Here is a 24446-nt window from a genome sequence, read left to right as displayed (position 1 = left end):
CGGGATTTGTCGTTTTGGGACTATTCTATTGGTTCATTAAGTCATGCAAACTCAAGTAGGCACAAATAGTATTTGAACCAAGGTCTTGTCTACTCTACCCAGCCCAGCCGTAGCTCAGGCTGGTCACAAGAAAGATTTTGGACGTTTGAAAAGGTCCTGAGGACGTAGATATATGCCTTTGTAGGTGCTCACCTTTGTAGCCCCCCCCCCCAAACCCCCCCCCCCACATGGCACAGCACTGGAACTCAAGAGGCTCAGAGCCAGAGCCAGCTGCTTAGACCACTGCACCACAGCACTTCACAATTTTCTAGCAAGCAGGAAGAGTACTTGATGACAATTAATGGAAACATTACAGTATTGTTTATTATTTTGTTTGAAGCCTTCCCCAAATAGCCCTAACCTTAACCACTCTGAATTAATACATAAACGTAACCCTTTGAGTTGTTTCTGTTTTAACCCTGTAACCATGCGGAATTAACCCTGTATCCACGCAGAATTAATGGGTCAAAAATCAACGTTCATCCAATTATGGCAAAGTGAAACCATGACATCAGGTTGTGTAGCTAGGTAGAACTGTAAATCTAACTGGGAAGAAAATAAAAGCTCTCTAACAACCCAAGCATTTAGTGGCTTCATTGATTAGGCTGCAACAATGTTTAAACGCTCTGTTTACATGTTATAATAGTCCCTGATTATGGAGGCGACTGATAGCAGGCGCTAATTTAGCGATGCGCCGGCTTAAAAGTGTTTAATTAAGACTTGAAACAAAAGCACGGGGAAGAGTAATTAACCCACCTGGTTGGTTGGCACAAAGTCCAGGCCAGCCTCTGGCATGCCCAGGAACATGGTCTCACTGTTGTACTGCAAACACACAGACAACACAACAACAGTTACAATGTTGTTCACTTAATTTAGGAAAATGAGTGGGAGAGTTAGAGCGAGAGAAAGAGAGAGAGGAAGGAAGAGAGAATGAAAGAGAGATAGAGACAAAGAGAGAGAGAAAGACAGAGAAAGAGACGAAGAGGAAGAGCAATAGAGAAAGAGAGGCAGAAAGAGAGATAGAGACGAAGAGAGAGAGAAAGAGAGAGAGAACGAGCGATAGAGACAAAGAGAGAGAAATAGAAGGGTGGAGGAAGTGGGAGGAAAAGAGAACATTATATTAGCTATGAAAACTGATGTTTTCCTGCTGTTGTCTTCCCTTTGAAGTCCTCATCCTTATCGACTTGAGATGTCAGCGATTTGAAGCAATTAGCACACTAGTAATTACAAGCCACAAAGGAAAGGCTTTTATGAAATCCTTTCATGTGCAATCTGTTATAAAACAGAAAAGCCCCTCTGTCTGTCTGTCTGTCCACGCTGCATCTCCACTTACACTACACTGCTTTGAGTTAGGCCCATAGTGAATCACCAAACACACACACACACACAACTGGAGAGCGCAAAATACAAGAGCACTGTGTTTCTGTGATTCCGTGCATATTGTCCAGTATGAATTCATTCAGTCTAACCATTGTGCTGGCAGTGCTCCAGTTTGTATTTACATACTGCATTGTCCTTTATTTCCCTCTATCCCCTTCTCTCTTAACATCTGGGATCTCTTAGTTAAGGCTGACTTCTAACACATTATTAGACGACTCGCCAAACAAATAAGCTCTTTCTCTTTTGATGCCACTATGTATTAGTGAAATGGGTCTGTAGTAGGGAACTGTTTTGAATCCCCAGCCCAGAGTGTTTAACTAATTCCGTCTCCCGTTATTTTAAGTGTTTTTTTTTAGCAGAGTCAATGGTGAAGGAGTTGTGAAGAACCAGCTGTATGGCACACCTGGGAAATGAACGTGTTTTGCTACAACTCCACTCAGTGTTAAAGTAGATCTTAACTGTGCCTGACCACAAATGGCTTCCAACAGACTGCTATTTAAAGAAATAAAACACAGAGAATATCACCTCCTTGTAAGGGATTAGTTCGTATCAGAATTGGATACAAGATACAGAGTTGTGATTGGTTCTAGGACAGGTTTAATATGAGCTGATTGGACAAAGAACTCTGTCTGTCTCAACCTCAGCAGTAGCATCCTGTTCTAACCATCCCATTCACCTGTCCTACAAGGGACCACACTGTTCGTACAAGAAGCTACCTTTAGAAAAAGAACAAGAAAAAAGTGAAACCCGTCCACACAGGTAGACACTGGACAAACGACTGTTTTCCATTTGCCAGCTGTCACACCGATGCAAATGAGCGATCGGATGACCAAATTAACAAAAAGCCAAAACAGGGTGTCATGGCTGACCTCTTGTAACCCGATTCCCCTCTATCTCTCCACACAGTTTAGACTGGAGCGTCTGTCTGGCAGTGCAAGGAAAGGGGAGTCATAGGGTTAGGAACACAGACACTAATTTCCCAGAATGAACCCACTCCTTTGCATTATGAATGATTACATGGAACAGCTGCATGTGTCCATGGAACATGAAACAGACTCGCAACAGCAGCACTGGAAAAACAATCTATACTGAACATAAAAAGTGTTGGTCCTATTTTTCATGAACTGAAATAAAAGATCCCAGAAATGTTTCATCCGCACAAAAATAGTATTTCTCTCAAATATTGTGCACAAATTACATCCCTGTTAGTTAGTTTACATCCCTGTTAGTAAGCATTTCTCCTTTGCCAAGATGATCCATCCACCTGACAGGGGTGGCATATCAAGAAGCCGATTAAACAGAATGATCATTACACAGGTGCACCTTGTGCTGGGGACAATAAAAGGCCACTCTAAAATGTGCAGTTTTGTCACACACAACAATACCACAGATGTCTCAAGTTTTGAGGGAGCGTGCAATTGACATGCTGACTGCAGGAATGTCCAACAGAGCTGTTTCCAGATCATTTAGTGTTAATTTCTCTACCATAAGCCGCCTAGAATTTGGCAGTACATCCAACCGGCCTCACAACCGAAGACCACGTGTAAACACGCCAGCCCAGGACCTCCACATCTGGCTTCTTCATCTGCAGGATCGTCTGAGACCAGCCACCCGGACAGCTGATGAAACTGAGGAGTATTTCTGTCTATAATAAAGCCCTTTTGTGAGGAAAAACTCAAACTCTGATTGGCTGGGCCTGGCTCCCCAGTGGGTGGACCTGGCTCCCAAGTGGGTGGGCCTGTGCCCTCCCAGACCCACCCATGGCTGAGCCCATGCCCGAGCCCATGCCCAGTCATGTGAAATTCATAGATTAGGGCCTAATGAATTTATTTAAATTGACTGATTTCCTTCGATGAACTACAACTCAGTAAAATCTTTGAAATTGTTGCATGTTGCGTTTATATTTTTGTTCAGTGTATATAAGTTGTGTGAGACTTGACTCTCTCGCACAGTACAACATGTGCTCTGAGTGTTCTCAACAAAAGTGTTTTTTCTCTCTCTCTTTCGCTTTCTCTGACATTCTCTCCCTCTCTCTCGTCCTCACTCCTGCCTCTTCTTCCATAAAGTTACATGAGGATGGAAGTAAAGTGTAAACTGTAGAGCATTGCCAACATAAACACCCAAGCTAATAAACCAATACATTGACATGCTGTGAGACCACACAAACACATGGGGAGCGCTACTTTTGTTAGTCTTAGTGATTTACATTACTGTTAGATAAACCCCAGATGTGTTCTGCTGTTCACAAATAGGCCAACAGCAATGAAACGCTAATAAGTAGGGCATATACAGTTGAAGTCAGAAGTTTACATACACCTTAGCCAAATACATTTAAACTCAGTTTTTCACAATTCCTGACTTTTAATCCTAGTAAAAATTCCCTGGTTAAGGTCAGTTAGGATCACCACTTTATTTTAAGAAGGTGAAACGTCAGAATAATAGTAGAGAGAATGATTTATTTCAGATTTGATTTCTTTCATCACATTCCCAGTGGGTCAGAAGTTAACATGTACTGAATTAGTATTTGGTAGCATTGCCTTTAAATTGTTTCACTTGGGTCAAACGTTTTGGGTAGCCTTCCACAACCAATAAGTTGGGTGAATTTTGGCCCATTCCTCCTGACAGAGCTGGTGTAACTGAGTCAGGATTGAAGGCCTCTTTGCTCGCACACGCTTTTTCAGTTCTGCCCACAACTTTTCTATAGGATTGAGGTCAGGGCTTTGTGATGGCCACTCCAATACCTTGACTTTGTTGTCCTTAAGCCATTTTTCCACAACTTTGGAAGTATGCTTGGGGTCATTGTTCATTTGGAAGACCCATTTGCAACCAAGCTTTAACTTCCTGACTGATGTTGCTTCAATATATCCACCTAATTTTCCTTCCTCGTGATGCCATCTATTTTGTGAAGTGCACCAGTTCCTCCTGCAGCAAAGCACCCCCACAACATGATGCTGCCACCCCCGTGCTTCACGGTTGGGATGGTATTCTTCGGCTTGCAAGCATCCCCCTTTTTCCTCCAAACATAACTATAGTCATTATGGCCAAACAGTTCTATTTCTGTTCTATTTCTGTTTCATCAGACCAAAAAGTACAATCTTTGTCCCCATAGTCTGGCTTTTTTATGGTGGTTTTGGAGCAGTGGCTTCTTCCTTGCTGAGCGGCCTTTCAAGTTATGTCCATATAGGACTCATTTTACTGTGGATATAGATACTTTTGTACCTGTTTCCGCCAGCATCTTCACAAGGTCCTTTGCTGTTGTTCTGGGATTGATTTGCACTTTTCGCACCAAAGTACATTCATCTCTAGGAGACAGAACGTGTCTCCTTCCTGAGCGGTATGACGGCTGCGTGGTCCCATGGTGTTTATACTTGCGTACTATTGTTTGTACAGATGAACGTGGTACCTTCTGGCATTTGGAAATTGCTCCCAAGGATGAACCAGACTAGTGGAGGTCTACATGTGGAGGTCTTGGCTGATTTCTTTTGATTTTCCCATGATGTCAAGCAAAGAGGCACTGAGTTTGAAGGTAGGTGTCACGGGTGTCGTAGGGTAGAGACCAAGACGCAGCGGGAAAATGTATACTCATCTTCTTTTATTATAGTGAAGAAGGGAAACACATACACCGTATACAAAACGAACTTGACAGTCTCGTCAGGCAAACAGCTAAACAAGAACAATCTCCCACAAAAACCCATGAAAAACAAACTCCTAATTATAGGACCCTCAATCAGAGACAACAATAACCAGCTGCCTCCAATTGAAGGTCCAACCCCAATTAACTAAACATAGAAATACAAAAGACTAGATAGAACATAGAAATATACTAACATAGAACAATGACTAACAAACCCCGGACTAATAAATCAAATACCCCTCTACCTAAACACATACACAAAACACACCCTGAACCACATAAAACAAACACCCCCTGCCACGTCCTGACCAAACTACAATAACAAATAACCCCTATACTGGTCAGGACGTGACAGTAGGCCTTGAAATACATCCACAGGTACACCTCCAATTGACTCAAATTATGTCAATTAGCCTATCAAAAGCTTCTAAAGCCATGACATCATTTTCTGGAATTTTCCAAGCTGTTTAAAGGCACAGTCAACTTAGTGTATGTAAACTTCTGACCCACTGGAATTGTGATACAGTGAAATATAAGTGAAATAATCTGTCTGTAAACAAATGTTGGAAAAATGACTTGTGTCATGCACAAAGTAGACGTCCTAACAGACTTGCCAAAACTATAGTTTGTTAACAAGAAATTTGTGGAGTGGTGGAAAACGAGTTTTAATGTCTCCAACCTAAGTGTATGTAAACTTCCGACTTCAACTGTATAACCCCTGATCTCTATGACAATTGGCAATATCTCATCCTGCCCATTGACTCAGATAAACCAATAGATGCTCTTTGCTGTCAACTCTAAAGAGCTCCCATTGGGTTGCAGTAGGCTATCAATAGTGTCGGTACATGATACAGTAACCCATTGTTTAGCTCAGGAGCCTTGTTCCTCCCAACACTAATAGTCAGTCAATCAAAGTGGCCATAGTCGCTTCAGTTTCTCTCACAGCCTCTTTGCAAGATACCGTATTAAACGATGTCGCACTGTGGGCGTGGCACCTTCGTCATCAATCTACAGTTATCTCAAATATACAGTAAACATCGTAAAAGGCAAACTAAAGGCTAACCCATGCAGACTAGACTAGACTAGACCATTGAGCGAGGAGAGCCATCTGATCTGAATGTATTTCTTTTGAGCATTTGGGTCATTACTGTGATGTTTATAGCCCCTGACAGCTCTTGTAGATTCTATTTTTTATTGGATGCCGTATATTGACCCCTTTGTCAAATTGGCTTTATCCATTTGCTTTTTCTGGCGCGGGATGATATGTGCCGAACTGACAGATCTCCTGCTTGCTGATACATACTGTAATGAAATAGAGCGAGTTCTATTTTCTGCCTCTGCACCTGTGCTCTTTCCTTTATTGCCTGATTGTACTCGATAGGCTCCTGTGACGCAGATGGGCACGGGGTAATCTCTTTTATCGTTAAAGTCGTTTTGGTCATGGAGGTGTGGAGGAGAAAAGTGTCTGATTAAATGTAGTGACAACCACAGAAGAGAGTTTCGTATCACGGAAGCTACGCTAACTCGCTAGTTCGCTAACCCTCGTTTTCAGTTTCTGCAAACAGACTGATACCGACGACATACTGTCCCCGTCTAGAATATCATTCTGACAAAGTCAGGGGAAAAAGGGTGAGAGAGAGAAAAAAGTGTATATTGTGGTGATTGTCATTTTCGTTCCATCTTACGTGTTAAGATGTGAATCAGACAGCGGAACCTATTTCACTCTTCATCAGTTTTGCTCTGAGAAGCCGGAGAAGAGGAAAATAAAACCAAATCATAAGAAGATCCTATATTCTGAGAGCTTTTGTGTGGCAACTAAAGGCTTATCTTATAATAAAACATGTCCCTATATGCAAGGGATAGCAATGCCGTTTTCCTGCTAGGGCTGTGGCGCATTCAACTGTTGATGACGATAATTGGCAAGCCAAATGACCGCGGTCTCCCTCATAACCGTTCGAATAGCAACAAAACTATTTACATTTTTCATTTGTTGAGATGCACATTTTCTCCTCTCCTCCGCTCCTGACTGCGTGTGCTGCCATAGAAATAGAATGGACAGAAGGGGCGGACTGGCGGTCATTGCGAGTGTACCTATATGAGCAAAGCAGGAAGTAAAAGCAAGAAGTTAAAGCAGGAAGTGTGACCATCAATATGTGCTGTGATTTGTTGATTCAACTCAACTGACATTACAAAAAAATCTGTTATCGCAGAAACTGGCTCAACCGCACGAATGCCTGGCCGTCCCTTCTTCAGTCAGTGGTTTTAAAACAAATGCTTATTTCATTTTAATGACGGTCTTCATCCAAATCCGTCAGTTGCACGGTTATACAGTAATTGTGCCAGCCCTAGTGATGACACCCAAAGCTTGTGAAAATTAGACCTGGAGGTCAACATTATCTCGAAAACCCTTCATTTTGCTTTATGCACACATATCTTTATATATCAAATAAATTATCTTAGTGTCTTGACATACTATTGCGGCATGTAAGCATTTTTTACCCCAAAATAAAGATCCTATTCAGATCACCAACACTTTCCATTCAACACTGCAAACGTGTGTGGGGTTTCTCTCTGTCACTCTAACATCACAGTGGGTTCAATCTGATAGTGTTTCATTTCTACTATCACATTGTGGCTGTGTGGGGAGTGCTGTTGATATCAGGTAGGCCTACCCTGTGAGGAGCATGGCTGGTTTTGTTGTCAAACCAAATTACACACACTTTCTCTGTGGATAAACCCTAGTCTGAATAACAAGCAGCTAGCTAAGTGGGTCAGGGTCGCCAGAGAGAGAGAGAGAGAGAGAGAGAGAGGAGGGGAGGGGGGAAGGGGGTAGGGGAGGAGAGGGGTCATAGGGAGACAGAGGGAGAAAGAGGGGAGGAATTGAGAAGGAGAGGGAAGGCATAGAGAGAGGGGAATAAGGGTAGAGTGAGAAATGAAAGAGGAACGGGAAGAGAGAGAGGGAGAAAAAATAGGCAGAGAGGAATAGAGAGGAACCGGTAGAGTGAAAAAGAAAGAAAAAGAGAAAGAGGGGGGGATGAAAAAGAGAGAGGGGTGGGGGACGGAGAGAGAGTAAAATGGGGAAGGAGTGTTGCATCTCTGTTTCTGCTCCCCAGTATTCAATATCAAGAGAGGCAGTCATCTTGGACTCCAAATCACAGCCCTGATGAACAACCTTTGTCTGCCGAGCATTACATCTCCAAGTGATTTCTTTTTCCACTTCTCCTCTCCCTCTCTCTCTCCCTTCTTTTTTCAAAATGGCAATTTGGTGAGGGCCTGGAGCAGGGCTGAGTGTGTCTTCTTCTATGTCCCAGCACTGTAATTTATGACTGTAACGGTCAGGCCCGAGACCTGCTGTGGCTCATATCACTGGGTAGAGGGAGAGAAGGGGGGTGGGGGTGGGGGGGGGAGGGAGTAGGGACTCAGGCCTATATAAATCATAGCCTGCTTCTGATTGAATTGGTAGCGTTTCCCTCTCTCCGGCACCGCCTCGTAAAGACAAGAGTGAGCGGTGTAAGGCGCTGTATTTCATAGTGGTAAAAATACGAGTTTCTGTAGGAGTTCGTTAAAATGACAGAGGATAAGGGGGTTTTAATGGCGAAAACGATAATGATGTTTAGTATAATCAAAACATTCTGATGATTTAACGCCAGAGTTTGAGTTACGCCCTCCCATTTCAAGTCAGGATATGATGCTTTCCTTTTCATCTCTGGGAAGAACAAAATGTGGTTTTATAGCGCCTTCATTTCATGAATGTTTCTCAGACCGTGCATAAATCTAAGATACATATTTTGATTTGCTTGTTTGCTCTTGTAACTACAATACACGTATTTCCTATTTTGCTATTAGAAACGCTGTAGTGTGAAGAACCACACTGTGCAGCATGTTTAGAACAAGGTAACGTTGATCAGTCTATCTCAGGATGCTACAGCTGAAAGGTAGGTCAGGTTATTTCTAGCTCAACAAGTGTTTGTTGCGCGTTCTACTTTGAAGTGGTGGAGATGGTTTCTGTGCTACCTTCTGCCGTGGTACAATGTGCAGCAGTATGACAACAGAAAAGAACATGAGCGCGCGCACACAACCAAAAACAACTCAACAATTACATGTAATCACTCGCGGTGTGATGACACACAAGGCATTATTATACGTAACCACACAAACCTATTTATATGGTATACGCACTGCATTCAACTACACATCGCAAACACACAATCGCTACTTTGTACAATGACAAAGAACAAACGCAAACCCATGGGACCTGATAACAGACTAGTAACTGAGCTGTCATTTCAGCCATTGTGTTCCCCTCAACATAACCCTGTGTCAAAGTCCCATTATGTGAATCTAAACTCTAACTTCCAGACCAATTCATTCAGATGTTGGGCGAATCTTTCTCTTGGCAGAACGCCTTGCACAATGCCTCATTAAAACATGAATCAGCATCCTTTCCAATTTAGACGCTCTCTCTCTTTCTCTCTTTCTCTCGCTTCACCTGTTGTCACACCTGATTAATGCCAAACAGGTAAAATGCTTATTAGATCATTAATGAGCAGTTTATAAAGTCCCCAATAGAACAAACTAGGCCTGGACGGACCCTACATTTCATCTACTCAATTCTAAAAAGTAAATAATTTCACCATCTGTTATGAATATCAAAACTGACTGCGAGTCTTGTTCAGTCATTACACTTTTAATCAGGAAATCACCATGGGACAATTACGGAAGCATCTCCACCAGAATCAAGTGACTAATGCATCATTAAACCTGAGACCATATTGACAGACAGAGGCTGTTATGTATAATCTACTGTATGTCTGTTGGAATAATCATAAATTAAGAAGGATTGGGATACTCTAATAGAGAACCTGTATTACATGGAGAGTGTTCTGTAACATGTTCTATTAACTCATACGTCTAGAATGTCATTGTATGCTGTAGTGTTCAGATTTCCCTTCACTAAGGGGCCTAGCCCGAACCATGAAAAACAGCCCCAGACCATTATTCCTCCTCCACCAAACTTTACAGTTGGCACTATGCATCGAGGCAGGTAGCGCTGTCCTGGCATCCGCTAAACATAGATTCGTCCGTCGGACTGCCATCACTCCAGAGAACGCGTTTCCACTGCTCAAGAGTCCAATGGCGGCAAGCTTTACACATTTTACATTTTTTACATTTTAGTCATTTAGCAGACGCTCTTATCCAGAGCGACTTACAGTAGTGAATACATACATTTCATAAAAAAATTTTACACCACTCCAGTCGACACTTGGCATTTTGTGCGACTGCTCGGCCATGGAAACCCATTTCATAAAGATCCCGATGAACAGCTCTTGTGCTGACGTTGCTTCCAGAGGCAGTTTGGAACTCGGTAGTGAGTGTTGCAACAGAGGACAGACGATTAATACGCGCTACGTGCTTCAGCACTCGGCGGTCCCGTTCTGTGAGCTTGTGTGGCCTACCACTTCGCGGCTGAGCCGTTGTTGCTCCTAGACGTTTCCATTTCAAAATAACAGCACTTACAGTTGACAGGGGCAGCTCTAGCAGGGCAAGAATTTGGCCAACTGACTTGTTGAAAAGGTGGCACCCTATGACAGTGCCACGTTGAAAGTCACTGAGATCTTCAGTAAGGCCATTCTACTGCCAATGTTTGTCTATGGAGATTGCATGGCTGTGTGCTCGATTTTATACACCTGTCAGCAATGGGTGTGGCTGAAATAGCCGAATCTTTGTATATATGGTGTATGTGTCACTTCGACAAAGACATAATACTAGAACGAATATGGGCTCTCTGCTACAGGAAGTGGCATAATTCCAAAAGGATGCGTTACAGAAGGATATGAGACTTCATCATTGATGTTGCTGCTAGCAGCTATTCTTGAAGACGATTTAACTTGTGATGATCTTCATATGTGGTTCAGCCTCACCTACTTCCGTGAACTGACTTATTATAAGTCAGTCAGTATAGCTAAAGGGCAAAAAGTAAAATCTAATACCTCAGCTGCAATGAAGCCTTGGCTAGCTAGTACCGCCATATTAGCTAGAGTATGACTAGTCCCTATCGCTAAGCATGAACTGAATCACACCTTTACTAGTGTCTCATTTACATATACACTCAGTGGACAGTTTATTAGGTACACCCCCCGTTCACAAAAATTGTTCACTCCTACAGACAAATGAGTCACGTGGCCGTGGCTTGCTATATAAAGCAGGCAGACAGGCATCGTGGCCTTCAGTTACTGTTTGACTGAACATTAGAATGGGAAAAACGATTGACCTAAGTGACTTTGAGCGTGGTATGATCATCGGTGCCAGGCGCACTGGTTCCAGTACCTCAGAAACGTCCGGCCTCCAGGGCTTTTCACACATGACAGTGTCTAGGCTTTACCGAGAATGGGGCGAGAAACCAAAAAATCCAGTCAGCAGCAGTCCTGTGGGCGAAAACAGCTAGTTTATGAGAGGTCGAAGGAGAATGGCAAGAATCGTGCTAACAGTTGGGCCACAAACAGGCAAATAACGGCGCAGTACAACAGTGGTGTGCAGAACAGCATCTCGGAACACACAACTCGTCTGTCTTTGTCAAGGATGGGCTATTGCAGCAGACGACCACACAGGGTTCCACTCCTATCAGCTAAAAACAAGAAGAAGTGGCTCCAGTGGGCACATGATGACCAACACCGGACAACTGAGGAGTGGAAAAACATTGCCTGGAACATGACAGCGAGTTCAGACCTCAAACCCACCAGAGCATCTTTGGGATGAGATGGAACGGGCTGTTCGCAGCATGAATGTACCACCGTCTAATCTCCAGCTACTGCGTGAAGCCATCGCGTCAGCATGGACCAACATCCCTGTGGAACGTTTCTGACACCTTGTACCTTCACGTCATTTAGCAGGCGCATTTATCCAAACTGACCTTAGATGTCTAGGGGCAATTTCATCCTAACATTTCACTCCTAGTCTCAAATAGACCAAGAATTTGAGTATTACACCTAGTCGCTCCCTACACCTCAGGACCCGCCACTTCAGTATAGTAACCAGACTCCTTTGTTTGCACAGGGTTCTCCCTTTTTAACCTGGGTTTAATTACAATAGTGCAGCTGTTGCTGGTTTACACAGTGGGTAATATATCTGCCATGTCACCCTGCCTCGACGGCGCCTGCTGTTTGCGCAGGACAGAGTGCAGGACAGAACCCTTTACTCACGCTACAGCCATAGTACCTGTTACCATGGCGACGGTCCACTACAGTACAGACTGTACAGACTGACTGTGCCTGTGGGAGTAGGGCGAAATAGCCCCTCTGAGGTCAGTTTTGTGTTTTGGAGACTAAGGGTTGGGGTTAGGATATGGTGGAAAGGGAGCTGGTCCTAGATCAGTGCCGCAAGACAACTTTAGACCGATGTGTGTCTGCGTGGGACAGGACAGACATGAGCAGGGTACAGGCATTGTTGTTACTATGGGAACAGGACGGACAGTGTTATAAGGATGCAAGGCAGGTGTTATCATCAGGTAGCACAGAGACCCTAGCACCAGGAGATTTCCTGAGCACATAATATACAGTGCATTCGGAAAATATTCAGACGCCTTGACTTTTCCACATTTTGTTACGTTACAGCCTTATTCTATAATGTATTAAAAAAAATCCTTTATCAATCTACAGACAATACCCCATAATGACAAAGCTATAACAGGTTTTTCAATTCTTTTTTTTTTTATTTAGTAAAAAATAATAAACTTGAGACTATGAGACTCGAAATTCAGCTCAGGTGCATCCTGTTTCCATCGATCATCCTTGACATGTTTCTACAACTTGATTGGAGTCCACCAGATGGAAGCCACTCCTCAGTAAAAGGCACATGACAGCCCACTTGGAATTTGCCAAAAGGCACCTAAAGGACAGACCATGAGAAACAAGATTCTCTGGTCTGATGAAACCAAGATTGAACTCTTTGGCCTGAATCCCAAGCGTCAAGTCTGGAGAAAGCCTGGCACCATCCCTACGGTGAAGCATGGTGGTGGCAGCATCATGTTGTTGGGAAGTTTTTCAGCGGCAGGGACTGGGAGACTAGTCAGGATCGAGGGAAAGATGAACGGGGCAAAGTACAGAGAGATCCTTGATGAAAACAACCTTAAGCACACAGCCAAGACAATGCATGAGTGGCTTCGGGACAAGTCTCTGAATGTCCTTGAGTGGCCCAGCCAGAGCCCGGACTTGAACCTAATGGAACATATCTGGAGACCTGAAAATAGCTGTGCGGCGACGCACCCCATCCAACCTGACAGAGCTTGAGAGGATCTGCAGAGAAGAATGGGAGAAACTCCCCAAATACAGGTGTGCCAAGCTTGTAGCTTCATACCCAAGAAGACTCGAGGATGTAATCGCTGCCAAAGATGCTTCAACAAAGCACTGAGTAAAAGGGTCTGAATATTTATGTAAATGTTATATTTCAGTTTTTTTATTTGTAATACATTTTCACAAATGTCTAAAAACCTGTTTTTGCTTTTTGATTATGGGGTAATGTGTGTAGATTTATGAGGCGGAAAAAACGATTTAATCAGTATTAGAATAAGGCTGTGACGTAACAAAATGTGGAAAAAGTCAAGGGGTCTGAATACTTTCCGAATGCACTGTATATGGCTCTGGAACAGACAAGGGAAAACTCCAGGCCCAGGTGAATAACCTAGATATCATGGTATGGGCAGGGCACAGACATGGGTCGATACATGTCATTTTGAGTCAGGAAAGGAATATTTCACCGGTAAATATGATTATCTTTTAAACCCCCAAATCTGATTTTCCCTCCACATTTTGTAACATTTAGAATGCCCCACAACCAATGGCAAAAACCTATAAGCAGTCCCATATGAAAAGTTAAAAAAATATTTAATACACAGCGAGGGAGAGTCCTTTACTTATGCATGGCTATGTATCTTTTCTTATGAGAGATTATTTGGTGTTGTCACGGTTGTCATATGATGAAGGAGACCAAAGCTCAGAGTGTGTATCGTTCCACATTTTATTATAACTGTGAAACTATGCAAGACATACAAATAAACAAATGAACAAAACAACAAACAGTGATGAAGAGGTGCAACATACACTTACTCAAAATAATCTCCCACAAAACCTAGTGGGAAAACCAACAACTTAAATATGATCCCCAATTAGAGACAACGATTACCAGCTGCCTCTAATTGGAGATCATCCCAAAAAACAACAACATATAAATACAGAAACTGGAACCCCACATAGAAATACAGAAACTAGACAAAAACCCAAGATAGAAAAAAGAAACTACACCAACATAGAAATAAAAAAAAATAGACAAAACCCCCTGTCACGCCCTGACCTAGTCTACCATAGAAAATAAAAGCTTTCTATGGTCAGAACGTGACAGGTGTAGGGTAAGTCTGGTTCCTTTTTAAAGAAGCCTAGTTTTCAGGGTCTGATCTAGCACTCCATACTAAACCACTGAGAGCCTCTGACTGATGCAAAACTAAATTGGATATGACTCAGCTGGTTTGCTAGTGGAATGCCCTTGATGTTAGTCCTCTCGCTCAGTTTCCTCCGATTTCCTTCTCTTCTCATGATAATATATATTATGATACTGTACGGATTATTCTCAAATCGTATCCTGTTTTATATTGCCTAGGCACTGCATATAAATGCTTGCTTATTTGATTATGGCTGTAAATTGATATTGATGATGATGCCGGTAACATAACGCACAGAGAATATGGCAACCCAGTAAACTGATTAGGCTACCATACGTTTTTACCAGGTAACTATTACTGAATAATACAAATCTGTCGAGCAAGACGCTTAACCCTAATTGCTCCTGTAAGTCACTCTGGATAAGAGCTTCAGATATATTACTCAAACGTAAATGTAGAGAATATGGCAACCCAGTAAACTAATTACCTTACTTTTTTACCGGGTAATTACTACTGAATATTAAAAAGATAAACGCCAGTTATACAGGCCACAGTAGGTGCCACAAAAATGTCTACCAATATATCAAAAAACACAGGTCTTCTAGCTTTTAAAACTAAAGTGCAGTCGACCATGAGCTCTGAATTACTGCAGTTTCCTTCAAAGTCAAACATGCAATTACTCTCTCAACCACTGCTATTCTGGCTACATGGTGAGTTCAAATACAGCTGTTCTAAGGCCACATACTGTATATAGTAGACTGAAAACACGCAGAGGAGAACTGGAGGGAATTACAACGGCTTAGAATCAACGAGGATAAGGATACAGATATATGGCTAGAGGTCAAACCCATCTCTTGACCTATTTCATGTGTACGTAGAAGGTCATTTTATAAATGATCATTCATTGTAAATAGCGGACTGCTCTATCTGTCTCTGTGGCTTATAGTGGATACGAGAACTGCTCTGCTCTGCAGTATAATCTGTAACAGTAGCCTGTCGAGACCTTATAGACTTACTGCATCCAAAGCTATCTGCTGTTGTTGGTATAGGGCTATTTTGTAACAGTGGGCGGTAATATTTTATCTTAATCTAACTAGGCAAGTCAGTTAAGAACAAATTCTTATTTTCAATGACGGCCTAGGAACAGTGAGTTAACTGCCTTATTCGGGCAGAACGACAGATTTTCACCTTGTCAGCTCGGGGATTCAATCTTGCAACCTTTCGGTTACTAGTCCAACGCTCTAACCGCTAAGCTACTTGCTGCCCCGAATATGCTTATAGCATCAGAGTAGTAGATGGTACTATAGTATGGTACTATAGTATGACAGCAACGGGCTATCTTGATGATGATGATGATGATGATGATGATGATAATGATGCCACCCAGAACCCCACCCAAGATACAGTAAGGAATATGGTCCGAGTCATGAAACAAGATCTGACCTCCACATGCATGCACACAAACAGGTACACACACACACACACACACACACACACACACACACACACACACACACACACACACACACACACACACACACACACACACACACACACACACACACACACACACACACACACACACACACACACACACAGGTCCTAAGATCAGTGAAGCCTGTACATGTACACAGGCACGCACCCAGGTCCTAAGATCAGTGAAGCCTGTACAGGTACACAGGCACACACACAGGTCCTAAGATCAGTGAAGCCTGTACAGGTACACAGGCACGCACCCAGGTCCTAAGATCAGTGAAGCCTGTACATGCATCAAAAGGTGGGCAGGTGCCACTTAAACACTTGGGTATAAAGGGCTGTGAGTGGGCAGCAGAGCCAAAAGGCCTTGGAGCAGGTGGAGGAGTCAGCGGAGGAAGGTCACACACTCACACACACAGAGAGACACACCACCCTTCACAGGACAATGGGAGACACACTATTGTAAAGGGTTTGCTCGCTCGCACGCACGCACCAAACACACGCACACACACGCCCACAAAGAACATTACACAAAGGATTATCCAGGCACACAAAACAAAGAGCAATTTGACAGAAAAAACACTAGCTAAGACAGTCATTATCTAAGAAGAAAGAAGATGCATAAATCATGGTTATGACAGGCAGTCTAAACACATGAAAGTAGCCAATAATGGTCACTGTAGTCGTCAATAACGGTAATACCATAATAAAGAAAATCTTACCATTTCTCCAAAAGCTCCAAACACCACAACAACTCACTCAATCCATCAACTCCGAAAAAACAAGGGGGAATTCTCTTAATTTGAAAATGATTGCAATATGTTTTGCTTGGAGAATAAACCAAACAATTAGGCTATTCTGGATCCGTTATTCACGGCCCATCTGTTTGGACTGTATCAAACCAGGAGCCTAATCACTCATTCATATGTGGCCTATCTTTGGGCACACTCAAGCCAGGGAAGTGTGTGTGTGTGTATGTGCGCGCGTACATGAATGTTTGTGCGTGTGCGTTCCCACACGTGTGTGTGTCTGCGCTTTTCGGCAGACGGATCCCAATCACCATTCAGTGCCAGGGATTCTCAGGGTACGATACAGACGGTAAAAAACATGCCAAACTGGAACCAACACAAGTCCAGATTTTATGATCATTATGTTCAGCGACTTAATTAGCTGATCCTTCGTCTCTGTAACACTCCATTCACCACCAGCTCATTACATAGGATTGAGGCAGCGGGTTTAGGATCAGATTTGACAGAAGTTGGAAGCTGTCTTTCTTTAAGCGTCATATGGTTGAGAAAACCATTACAGTCATTGGTGATATATTCAACACAGTCACTGAGATTGTAAACACACACAGGTGATCTGTGTGCTCGCTTGCAAATGTGCACGAATACATATGTATGTGGATGTGTTTACAGTAGCACCACAGTTCCACATAGCCATTCCTCTGAGTTTCTCTATCTGCCAATAGGCACACATGATGCGCAATTAAATCCTCTGCTGGCATTGGGCTGAAGCTGTCAATCAGAGGCCCGATGTCTTTCGACAGCGCCCAGTGAACCGTGGATCGCTGGCCGCAGCACAGGAACTCACAAGAGTCCCTGCTATTGTTACCAGCAAGCAGGAATTCAGCCGCAATTAGGCCTGGCTTTTTAGGAAGCCCTCAGCCTAGTGCTCTGCGGTAGCTAACAGAGAGAGAGAGAGGGAGAGACAGGAGAGAGAGAGAGAGAGAGAGAGAGAGAGAGAGAGAGAGAGAGAGAGAGAGAGAGACAGGACAGAGAGAGAGAGAGAGAGCGAGAGAGAGAGAGAGAGAGAGAGAGAGAGAGAGAGAGAGAGCTGACTCAGAGGTTTTCACTTGGCTCTATCCTACTGTGTGAATGTTTACAGTGTAACAACAGATTAGTGTTACGTATAGCGGGGCAATGTGGGAAAAACTGTATGGAGGAGAAAAATAATATATACAGACGCAGGATCTTATTTTGACCCAGTTTACTACAGCAAGAAATTATCCTGCAGCAACAGGAAATGTGAATACTTTTTTTGTACACGCTGATAAATTGTTCGTTAGGGCAAATCAAGTCTGAAATGTCAAAGTGCAAATTACAAACATTAAATAAGCTACATGTTTGCATTTCCTTCTGCGCAGGAAAATTCTCAGCAACAAAATTGTGATCAGATTAAGATCCTACATCTGTAGGACTATCAATATCACCAGGCACATGACTTATGAAACCAGGCTCATTCTATTCTATTCTATTATATCCTATGAATGAAGGTAACAAAGAAATAAACATATAAGAAGCATACTACATGCAGGAAGGTAATGTGAAGTAATTATGTGTCAGAGTTGACCTGATATCATTACTCATGATGTTAGTAATGGGAAAAGCATCTGAGCAAAAAGAACAGCCATAGAGCTCCATTTGTCATGTGTGTATTCTGTACCATTACTTAAAGGGATACTTAAAGGGCAACTCGTGGATACCATTTTTATGTCCCAGTGTCCAGTATGAAATAATTCAGAGGTAGTTTATTGAGCCGTAACGTTAGCTAACCTTCCTGGGGTCCAACACCAATTAATAAGACATTACAAACAATTACAAATTCAGACTTCACAAAAATGTAACAAGCAGACAATACACACACTGAAGTCATTGTGCTAGCGCTAGTTAGCAACTTCCTTCAAACCACACGCAGAGACATAAACATGGCATCCACGAGTTCATCTGACTCTGGGGAAGAAGATAAAGTGCCTCATTACCAAAATCCCGAAGTATTCCTTTAAGGTTGAATAGTGTGCATGCACTTAGCATAGGTTAAGTGGGAGCATGGCATTTACATACGCTTACATAGACTTACAGTACTTAGCATCCAACAAAACAGACATGTTGACAACATATGTGGAGCTATAAAATCTAGGTTTGGTTGAGATGGTGCGACTGAGGACTTTAACGTACAACACGTTACTACAGAACTTGCATAAACCCTGCATTTATGAGGAATCATATCAAGACCGTAGTCCAAAGGGTTACTCCAGGACCAGGACCTATGTTCATGAGGCGTCTCAAAGTAGGGGTGACGATCTAGAATCAGGTTCCCCATGACCATATCATCTTATTTCTTATGATCTAAAAGACAAAGCTGATCCTAGGTGATCAATTTTACACCGAGTCGCTTTATGAATAGGACTGAGGAGGATTCCCTCAAATACAAAAGCTGTTTGACTTTAAACGTGTGCCTTGTGCTACCTCCGTTAATACCATTAAAGCTTGATGGCCACTGGGCAGGGTTTTTATCTTATGGGTGGGTGAAGAGCTTCGTCTTATAACCAAATGTCTGTTGGGGATTGACCCAACCGCAGGAGTCTACAAACAAATGACTATGGTGAACAACATAAAGGTGACTGACTGGGCTGCATCTATGAGTGGAGTTAGTAGTGTGACCATCAAACATTCTGATGTTTAAAATGTTGTTTATGTATTTTATGTCTGTCATAGGCAGGATCCATTGATCCAGGTTTATTAGACAAAAGCAACAATGACAAAAATGTGCAACATGTGTAATGGAAACGGCAGATATAGGAGAAACCTAAAGATCTGTACAACTGGTGTGGATTTTTTATTTTGTCTAACCTTCTTTATGGCGATAAATGGTGATGGAAATGGGATGTCATCACGTAACTATAAAGCTCCACTCCACATTTCATTTTAAATGCCTACTGCTTGCAAAATAAAAATGTTCAACAATACAAATTATGTTTCTTTGCAGGACGAGGATTTCCTGACTTTCAAGAATTGCTTTGCTTGCTTTTCTGGTTGGCAGGCAAGTTTCACCATCCAATTATTTCAGATCTACAGGAGTGTAAGTTTCACCGTGGCGTTGCATTCTAGCCTACATGCTGGCTTTCGCGGGGTATACCTGAGACGTGAAACAGATAGGTGGGAAGGCATAGAGGCTGTCGCCAATTTATTCATGCGTAATTGCTCTAAATGGGTAATGGAAACACTTCAACCACTACCTTTTTATTCCACACTGTAGGTTTTATCGACGCAAAATAGTTACATGGAAACTTTGTCGCATCTATTTTCTATGCAAACTTTTAAAATGCTGACAAAAAAAGAGTCACTGGACAAGTTAATGGAAACATAATGTAGCTAATGTCATTGAATGAAGCCAAAGGCATATTTCCACACTGTGTGGACAATCTATCTACAGTATGTTGATCCAACCCACCAGAGTATCTTGTTGACATAAGCTGTTGACTCTAGCCACAACCCCGTAGATATCACTCAGTGTAATTCCACAGCTTAATTCAGGTTCATAGCAGGCTTCTAAAGCTTTATAACATGCTTAAGAATCTCAAAGCATGCATAAAGCAAGTTACTGTTCACAGAAGACGACAGGGACATTTTGTGCTTGTATCCATGTTGTACAGTAAATGTATCTTAGTTGGGATCTGAATTCAGATTTACAGTGTTTCCCTTTGAAGTAGTGAAAATAAAAAAACTGAGGCACCACCGAAGCGCTTTTTTGAGCCAGGAAAAACCCTGGAATGTTAATGTAGTATTACTTCATTAAATCAGAGACCACTGCTGACACAGTGATGTATAGTGAGTAATATAGCAAGTTAAGCAAGTAGGTCTGGAACTATTGTCCTACATCAATCAGTAAGTTACATTACTAAGATGACTATCCTTGACAGAGACTAGAAGCTCAAAGTTGTCTCTGTTGCTCGGATCATGAATGTACATGTACAGTAGTATCAAATGTCAATACCAAAAATGGAAATATAGATGAGTAATGTTGATAATATTCAAAACTTGAGCAAGCTCTCTGTGGATGAGCCTGACCGGGAGCCTAACTGCTGTGCTGCTGTGCTGCTGTGTTGCCTGCCTGCTCTGGGCCCTGTGCTGTGCAAACCTGGGTTCAAATACTATTTAAATTATTTTAAATACCTTATACCTGTGCTTGATTGAGCTTGCCTGGCTTACTGGACCAATAAAATAGTCCCAAAACTGTAAACCCTGCCCATCTGGCACTCCAAGCAGGCTAGAGCAAATGCTCAAAGATTTCAAATAGTATTTGAACCCAGGTCTGAGCTGCTGCGTGTGCTTGGTTAGTAAATACAAAGGACAGGGTATTAATGTCGGGGTCGACTTCCCAGAGCCCCTCAGAGATCCAGGACCACCAAAGAGCTCAGTAATTTGCACTAAATTGAAAATGCCTGAGGCTAAGACAAACGTACAGATGACAAACACACACACAGTCACTCACATACAGAACTGTGACACACACACACACAAACAGAGAGAGACAAAGACACCACAGTGTCTATACAACAGAGTAAAGTCCATGACAAGAATACAGAACTGACATATCAGATGTATCATCTTCGATTAGAACCAATAAGCAAAATGTATGCATCCAAGGCATGTTGAAGACTGTTACATGAAGCCTTGTCATTTCTTCAACCATCTCTAAATCAATGAAAACGGTCACAAAATCAAAAGGTACCCAGCCATCAATAAAAGCTTGGAAATGTCATTCCCTCTTTCTGCAATTCCACAAAATAAGACCAATCAACCCCATCTGCCATAGCAACCAAGATTTGATGTTATTACAGTAAAATATCATAATCATAACATGAAATCATATTTTGGACCACTCTAAACAGGTTTCTAAATTGCTTTGCATCAACTTGGCTAAATGGCAAGGGATCATGAGCTGTTCATGAATAACATTTGAGATGATGGAGTCGGACAGAATATCTGGCCAAACAGCCAATCTACTCTAAAGAAAGGGTTAAGGCGGACACCTAGTCAGTTGTCCAACTGAATGCCTTCAACTGAAATGTGTCTTCCACATTTAACCCAACCCCTCTGAATCAGAGAGGTGCAGGGGGGTTGCCTTAATCAACATCCACAGTGCCCCGGGAACAGTGGGTTAACTGCCTTGCTCAGAGGCAGAACGACGGATTTTTACCTTGTCGGCTGGGGAGAAATGGGCCTGAATCAACCCATGCTTTTGAATGAAACTAGACGTGAACAGAACCTCTTCCCTGCTATAAATATAGAAAGAACCTGGTGCTAGAGGGGGTACGCAGCTGGAGGTTGAATGTTTGAAGGGGGTACCGGACTATAAAAAGTTTGGGAACTAGTGTTGTAGATAACAGTGAAGTCGGTATAGAACTGGCTCTATCACTGGGTAATTGCACATGCACAGACCTCGTAGAGCAGCACACAGGCCATCTCTGTCTGTTTGCACTGGAAATACCTCGCTCCCTTCTCACAATCACATGTGTTTGCGCTAGGGCTTCTCTCTCTCTACCTCTACCCCACACACATTTCTATCTCTTTCATTACCTCTCTCTGTCTCTCTCCCTCTCTCCAGCACACTCTCTTTTTCTTTCTCATTCTCTCTCTGATTCTCTCTCTCTCTCTCTCTCTCTCTGGTTATAGCACACTCCTCTCTTTTTCTCTCGTTTTCTCTCTTTCTCTTACTCATTCTCTTGTTCTCTCCTCTCTCTCTCTCTCCTCTCTCTCATCCTATATGAACGACCCACCCGCCATCTCATTACACTGAACGCTAAAATGGAAAATCTAGGATAGTGTTTAGACTGCAAGGACATGCTCAAACAGTACAATTTAATCTTTTAGATGATATCTATAGGACACATGCCCCTACTCCATCTCTCTCTCTCTCTCTCTCTCTCTCTTTCACCCTCTTTCTCTCTCTATTTTCCCTGCAGAGACTTCAGAGATCTTATATAAAAAAAAAGACAGAGCAGTGAATCAAAAGGCATAGAAATAGTACAACCCCCAAACCCCACTCTACCCCTCCCTCCCTTCAAAATCCCTACCCCCATTCGCTTATGCTCGCTCTCTCTCCCTCTCTCTCCCTCACGCACACATACACAGCAGCACACACACACACACACACACACAAACGCACCCACAAACGGACTCACATTCAAACACACACACACACACACACACACACACTCAAACACACACAGCACAGTATCATTATGCGGAAAAGGACCTGTTCAGACAACCTGAATGTGAAAGTCGTTTTAAACTGTGGGTTTGAAAGCAGACAGTAAATTACAATGATTTTATTATGGTGAAAGTACATGTGTATAAACAAGACTAGGGTTGAGTTACAGTGCGTAAAACAGGCACAATTACTCCATATAACCAGAGGTAGAGGATTGCATTCAACATACGTCATGTTTGTGATGATTATTCTAGTCTACCCTAAATTCTGTAAGTGACGCAATGACAGAAACAATTTACTATTTTGTGTCATTAAATTAGATAAAAACTCAGTTGAGCGCTTTGGAAGAAACTTCACTGATATTGATAGCGTTGCGTTCATCACCAGTTATACACACAGCCAACAATGCACAATTAAGCTAAGGGTAAAATAAGCAATCAATATTTATATGACATGAAATAACTAGACATTTTATGCATGAATGTTTGTTCCTGTTGTCATTGATATCAAATGGATGGACATAAAGTACTTTTCTTTCAGGGCAGTGCGTAACATCCACTTTCTGAAGAGCGTTTTTATGCATATCCATAACACATTGTGCGAAATTAAACAAATAGACTATATTCCTATAGCCTAGTCCCGATGCGACTCACCTTATTGCAGTACGGGGAATCAGGATACTGCAATGGTCCCAATCGGGAAGAATCTGTTGCTGGTAAAGACTGTGGTGGAGGTGGATATACTCTCACGTCCATTTCAGTAAAACATCAATCTCCACACAAGCTTTTCCACTCCGGCGTCTACTTTTGAGTCCTCAAAAGTTGAAGGTACTATAAAGACCGATTGTCGAACTTGGCAAAAGTCTAGGGCTGTATGCTAAAAATGGCAAACTGTGATGCTCTCACATGCGTTCGCGGTTTTACAGAAGAAAGAAAAAAACTAACATTATCAACGTACGTCGCACTATCAACGACGGACTTGGTAAACGAAGGTTAAACGGTGTAACTTTGAAAGCTGTAGGCTATCACTCGATTGTTGAAGAAGTTATTGCGCGTCTTTCTCTTTCTGACAGATGCATTTGCAGCGACAGTAGTTGTTTCTATCCAGCGGCTACAGTCATCTGCAAGCGAATGGGGCACGGTAGGATTGCCTGTTTGCTCGCAATTCATACAAAGGACTTTACAGACAGGGCAGGGGCAAGAGCGTAGCTACAGTATGGCGACATACTCTACCTAGTAGGCGCACGGGTGAATGCAGCGCCTGCGTCACTTGCATTCGCTTGCACTTCACATAATTTGTAGGCTATATGAATCATTTTTACGTTGCCTATACATTATGGTTGAATTCCTTTAGAAAGCCAAAATTAGGACTACAGCTTTGTGGGCTCTTTGTGTTAGTTTGGTACACTAGCCTAGGCTACGAACAGGGCCATCATGCACCCATTATTTTAGAGGGGGCACCTGAAACAGCTTTTTCCTGCAATATACTCAC

The 24446-nt window shown here is 42.5% G+C and overlaps 1 protein-coding gene across 2 annotated transcripts in view; it reads right to left on the bottom strand.

The window, feature by feature from the left end:
* Nucleotides 1–24091, bottom strand: part of LOC106568871 (thymocyte selection-associated high mobility group box protein TOX) — a 58344-nt gene extending 34253 nt beyond the window's left edge. The window contains exons 1-2 of one of the 2 annotated variants that reach the window (XM_014139626.2): nt 23609–24090; nt 796–861 (exon numbers count right to left, since the gene is read on the bottom strand). In XM_014139626.2, the coding sequence (XP_013995101.1) occupies nt 796–861; nt 23609–23710 (168 nt within the window). In that variant the 5' untranslated portion in view covers nt 23711–24090. Of the gene's footprint in view, nt 1–795; nt 862–23608 lie in introns of both variants that reach the window. The other variant, XM_014139627.2, reaches the window with a different exon arrangement.
* Between the last annotated feature and the right edge of the window lie 355 nt (nt 24092–24446).

The sequence above is a fragment of the Salmo salar genome, chromosome ssa14 (genome assembly GCF_905237065.1).
Source record: "Salmo salar chromosome ssa14, Ssal_v3.1, whole genome shotgun sequence".
Taxonomy (NCBI): domain Eukaryota; kingdom Metazoa; phylum Chordata; class Actinopteri; order Salmoniformes; family Salmonidae; genus Salmo; species Salmo salar.
Note: the sequence above shows the minus strand (reverse complement) of the source record. Positions and strands in the feature narration are given on the sequence as shown.